Source organism: Festucalex cinctus, chromosome 21 (assembly GCF_051991245.1).
Source record: "Festucalex cinctus isolate MCC-2025b chromosome 21, RoL_Fcin_1.0, whole genome shotgun sequence".
NCBI classification, from domain to species: domain Eukaryota; kingdom Metazoa; phylum Chordata; class Actinopteri; order Syngnathiformes; family Syngnathidae; genus Festucalex; species Festucalex cinctus.
The window spans coordinates 18,800,285-18,806,284 of NC_135431.1; the positions used below are offsets into that span (position 1 = coordinate 18,800,285).

Below are 6,000 nucleotides of genomic sequence, written 5' to 3' on the forward strand. Positions count from 1 at the left end.
AAATGTTAAATTAGGCCCAAATTGGATATTTTCAAGATCGTGTCTCTTTTGGTCAATGGATATTACGTTTGGAGACTGATATTCAAAATAGAAAAAAAACAAAAAACTGGTTATTTGATTTTCGTTTTAATTAAAATAGAAACACAAAAATTGAAATGCAGCTTGATTTTTCTCATTTGGCTGTCTTGGACAGGTAAGGAAAAGTCCAATAAGTTTCAGAAATGAAAATAGGATATAGCAGGAGACACAAATCGGAAAACGGCCCATATTTTTGTTTTGATTGCCGGAAGTTGTCACCGTGAGCGTTTCCCATACTGGCCAGGAGACAAGAGAAAGAGAAAAGAGACAGACCTTTCACTCAGGGGTGTACTCACCTGGTACGAGAAAACTACCGTAATACTTGACATAAAAAATATCATGCCGCGCATTTTCAAGTGGTAAGCGGTTCTAACTGTTTATTTGTCACTGCAGTGTAGCATGCTTTATTCAGCCAACAGCAGTACCACAAACAGACTGACATTGATTAGCAGCAAAAGAAGATGCAAATTGAATCCACATTACACTATAGGCCTAACTCCCAGTTGATTGTAAAACAGACTAATAAAGTAAAGAGAATTAAACATTGTTGTTAAGACTTAAAACAAGTTATTTTAACACAAACCGAGCAACGACATTAACTTGTCCATTTAATTAACTCATTCACTCCCAACCATTTTCACAGAAGCAATCCCGTTCGCTCCCGTCTGTTTTACTGGATTTTGACTGATTTTGCAAGGCCCACAGAATATTGTGTTCTATTGCTATAAAAGCATGGAACCTATCAAAAGAAAGATTAAAGTCTCTTCTTTCATCAGGAAAAAAAGTATGTTTCTATCTGTTTCCGTTTTGCAGCAATTAGCATTAGAAGAGAGCTAACTTTCATCAGTTTTCACAAATGTATTTAAAATTCTAAGTAATTTAGCTTTTTTTTTTTCTACATGTCCCTGGTTGAGCTCCTTTGCTCTGCTGCCACCTGCTGGCCGTTTATGTAATAACTACCATTTCTGCAACCGTTTTTTGCAGTTGAGAGGCTACATCAAAGCCTTCTGTATGCTCTAGCATAAAACAAAAACAAAACAAAAAAAACGTATAAATATGTCTTTGGGACACTTAAAACATTTTAAAAAAAACAAAACAAAACGTATTTACACATTATTGGGAGCAAATGAGTTAAGAAGCATGCTAGAAGAAAAATAATAAAATCGTGTAAATGCCCGTTAAGAATTAAATGCATTTCAAATATACCATGTTAACACTTGAACTAATACCACACAAATAAAGCATAACTTGAAACATTTGCAGGACATGGTGGAAAAAGTGAACCATTGGATTTTATAACAGGTTGAGCTTCCTTTGGCAGCAATAACCTCTCAACCAAACGTTTCCTGTAGTTGAAGATGTGCACAACTATCAGGAAGAATTTTGGACCATTCATTCATCTTTATAAAACATGCAGTTGAGCAAGATTCCTGGGATACCTGTTGTGAATAGCTCTGTTGAATTCTTTTGAGGTATGATATTTGCTGAATATTTTACTGTGAGCAAGGAGTTTGCTTGCAACAAGCAGTGGCAGCAAAAACAGGTGAGTTATTTTATAGACTTTTAAAAGAAGATGACAGGGCATAACTAATTGTCCGAGCAGTAGGATGTTTTGTCATCTTAACTTCCCACAGTCCAAGAATAATGTCTTTGTTGAACTTCTCTTTGACCTGATCTTTGTTGTACCCATTCCTGGTTGAGATGAAATAACGACAAGGAAAACAAGGTCCTTATCAACATTGTATAATTTTAGGCATAATGATTGACAACAGAACAAATTCTGATCTTTAGCGACCAGATAGTAATTTGTTGGGCTCTGCTTATTATATAACTTTCTTGTGGATTCCAAAGAATTTCTGAATCTGGGGAAAGAGTTTTCAGTTCCTAGAAAATAGCCGTCAACTTGTGAATTTCGGAAGTGATGTGTGTATTCTGAATTATTGTTGCATTACTCTCAGTAATGTGCTAATTTCTCTGTTTTTGCAGCTGATCTACGAGAGCTTTTCCAGATATCTGGTGGAACATAAAGGCTATGATAAGGACCTGCTAACCCTAACACCTGCTACTTGGGATTTTTGGTAAGTCAAATGGAAAAGTGACAAAATATAAATTTGCAATCTGAAAGCTGGAAAAGCTTCATAAATGATACTAAACTGTGTCAACCACAAGTAGCTAAAGAAAAAAAAAAGGATTTACAAACAAGTTGCTAGTCGAGCCTCTGCATGTAGACTGTTTAAAAAGGGTTCATATCACAGTTTTTTAAGCCCTTCTACTCTACAGGCATAATTATATTTTACTTTGGCAAAATGGTGATGCAATTTCTCATGAAATATGAGTTATTTCTGTGGTTACTTTTCTAAGTCTGGTTGACTCTCCCCGTGTGGCTACCTCACCCCGTCAATGACGACGTCATCCGAAAGCCACCTTCTGTGCGCACTGCCCCACGAAACCCCGGAGTTTTGTTGACCAGAGAGCACCGGTGTAGGTACAAGATCCACTCAGATGGTCAGATTGGCTCAGGGTCCTTCAGCGGCTTTGGCGCATCCTGATGATGTCACGCGACAGGATTGGCTGGAAGATTTCCGGTGACGTCAGAGATTGTGGTTGGTCCGAATTGCATTTTTTGCGGGATCAGGTTTTGCAGGAGTCCTCTCAAAAGGGAGGTTTTTTTTTGTAACGTATATAAAAGGATAATTTATAACAAACACAACAAATTATTGTGCAAGAAAATCTCTACATCTCTAAATCAAAAGAAAGAAGAATAATCAATATGTCCTTCAAAAGGGCTTTATTTGTATGATGGGAAAGGTTAAAATGTGAAAACAACAGCATTTTGATATATTATATTATTATTATATATATTTTGATGGAAAGTTGCGACAATGGAAACGCTTTCCAAACTGAATCTGTACACTCTGGTATGATTTTGTCGCAAAATAGGTCTCCAGGGAGAATATCTTCTGCTGATTTGTCCAAGACATTTTCAGGGCAACTATAGCTGCAAATGATCATCCATAGGTTCACCTTTCACGTCCTGCAACAGAAAAGACATTCGTTAAAAAATGGATTTTTTATCGAATAAAACTGGGTACGCATCTTTTTGGGCCACCCTGTATAACGAGTTTTGAAATCAGAAGCCAGGAAAAAAAAAAAGTTAAAATAATTTTAAATTATTTTAAAAGGCAGATTAGTAACACGGGCCCTCTCCTGCCCTCCAAAAGTTCACTGAACACGAAGGCAGTAGGCTCAACACTTCCCGCTCATCAAGACTCTGGACACCAGCTTGACCAGTTAACTCCAGGTTTATTGACAATTGGAAGGGTGAAACTAACAAATACAACGCAAATGTGTACAATCAATTATATGAAATAAATGAGCTGATAAATTTACATTATCAGATAATTGTAGCCAGGGCCGGCGCGAGCCATTTTGGTGCCCTAAGCATAAATGTTTTGTGGTGCCCACCCCCCCCAACACTCCGTCCCCACACCCCATCACCCCTCCCCTGGTAGAAATGAACAATATCTGAGTATTTGTCAGTTTTGCTTTATTAAACAAAATAACTTGTAAGTAGGGCTGTGTTTGAAATATCGATATATCGCTATCATATCGATACACCTTTTCATATCCCAATATCAATACATAAAACCATGTATCAATATATCGACCCCCCCATTTTTGTCAATTTATTTATACAGCCTGTGCTGTGGTTGTAATTTATTTAAATTATTATTTATTGTTTTTATAAGGCCATGTTAAATGAAACAGATTAATGTAACTGCAATGGATTCAATTCCTAATGTAAATATTCATATTCTTACTAATGCATTAAATTAGAGCAAGAAGTTTCTACTCTTTGCAGCATTGGTACTTTTGACTATCTAAAATATGTGCTGCATGAATTACTCAACTGAATCGAAAATCGTTGTGAATCATGAATTGAATCGGGCCCTTGTGAATCGAATTAAATCGATTCTGGAAATCTGAATCGATACCCAGCCCTACTTGTGTCACTATTGAAGTTTTAAAAATGTTCACAAAAATAAGTGATAAATAATAAGTCTTTCTCAAACTAACAATGACACCAAATACTCAAATAAATAAAGCTAAATGAATTAAAATAAAACTCAATGCCACTACAAATAAACATCTGGAAACAAACAGTGCAAGCAAGTTAGTAGAGGCCCTACAGAGGCACATGTCTACATTTCTGGGCTGCAAAATCGGCTATCAGGTCATCATATGACAGCTTTTGTGCAATTTCCGCATTTATGTTAGGGTATGAAATGCTCCTTGAACATATTGAAGCATTGATCCTGTATTCAGAAATACAAGACAATATTCAGAGATTCTACAATGAAATATGGTTTTGAACCATGGTACAAACATTTTCTAAATTGATTAGGATTATGGTATTGTGCAGGCCTATATTTAAAACACAGGTACATGAAAATTTTAATAATCTACCTTTTTAGAGAAGGACTGATAGGGCACTATGTAAACATTCTGGACATAATGTTAAAACTATGAATATGAAATGAGGAAATCTACTTAGCCTTAAGCTGATGATGATGATGATGATGATTATTATTATTTTCAAATTACACTTTCACCAGTACATGCAGCTCTTACATTCCATATGAAACAATATTGTCTCGTCACATTCCATTTAACATACCGTATAATGAACGTGCTGGTCACAACCATTCCACTGCGGCGGTTTGGAGTGTTTTTTTTTTGGTTGTTGTTTTTTTTTTGTTGCAAACTGTGGTCATGTAAACGTAGCTGCTACAAAATAAACAAACAAATTGTCATTGTCATACCTGCAAGTGACGCGCGAGCATCATCTCGTTTTTTTCTTTTCCTCTTTTCTGCCCCCAATTCTCGATGCCTTTTTGATGACATGTCCAGATATCCAAGAATAAACTTCTGCCAAATTTGCGATTGAAGCATAAAGTGCACCCCACCCCCCTCCCCATTTTCCTAGTAGTTTGCTTCGTTGGAGCAAAAGTGCACCCCGCCCCCCTCCCCCTTTCCCTAATAGGAACAAACTACTAGGGGAGGGGGGGCACCAACGTAGACCAGCGATACCGCTCGTCGAGTAAATAATGCTATGTTATTTTTTGTATTTATTAACATGCTTTACAAGTTTTTATTTTAATTATTAGACACTGATATTATAATTACTAATATGATTATTTTTACGGGCTTGATTTGTTTTTTGGTGCCCCCTTCGGCAGTTGGTGCCCTACGCGCAGTGCGTGATAAGCGTATGCGATTGTAGCATTAATTGCCTAATGTGAACACCTCCCGCTCATCAAGACTCTGGACACCAGCTTGACCAGTTGACTCCAGGTTTATTGACAATTGGAAGGGTGAAACTAACAAATACAACGCAAAGGTGTACAATCAATTATATGAAGTAAATGAGCTGATAAATTTACATTATCAGATAATTGTAGCATTAATTGACTAATGTGAAAATAAACTAACAGTCTAATTTACTATATTCTAAATTATTGTGTATTTATTAGGGGTGTTAAAAAAATCGATTCGGTGATATATCGCGATACTACATCGCGCGATTCTCGAATCGATTCTATAATCGTCAGAATCGATTTTTTTTTTTTTTTTTTTTTTTTTAGGATTCACACCTTGAGCATGGAAGAATGTTATATGAACGGCACATTAAGCCTTAATATTTTTATTTTAATGCTGTTCAAATGTGAAACAGATTGCAAACTGTTTGTGTACAGTGGCTCACGGTTATAAGCCTCAAGTTTTAGACAAATATATTCATACAAATCTTACAGTGTACATGTACAAATTTACTGATAGTATTTTCTAAATTTGAATGGAAAAAAATCGCAACAATCGACTTATAAATTCGTATCGGGATTAATCGGTATCGAATCGTGACCA

General features: G+C 36.2%; 1 protein-coding gene across 2 annotated transcripts in view; it reads left to right on the forward strand.

Annotated features, from left to right (window-relative positions):
* nt5dc1 (5'-nucleotidase domain containing 1) overlaps positions 1-6,000 on the forward strand; it is a 43,062-nt gene that overhangs the window by 1,219 nt on the left and 35,843 nt on the right. For both annotated transcript variants that reach the window (XM_077510981.1, XM_077510982.1), the window contains exon 2: positions 2,065-2,156. In XM_077510981.1, the coding sequence (XP_077367107.1) occupies positions 2,065-2,156 (92 nt within the window). The remainder of the gene's footprint in view (positions 1-2,064; positions 2,157-6,000) is intronic.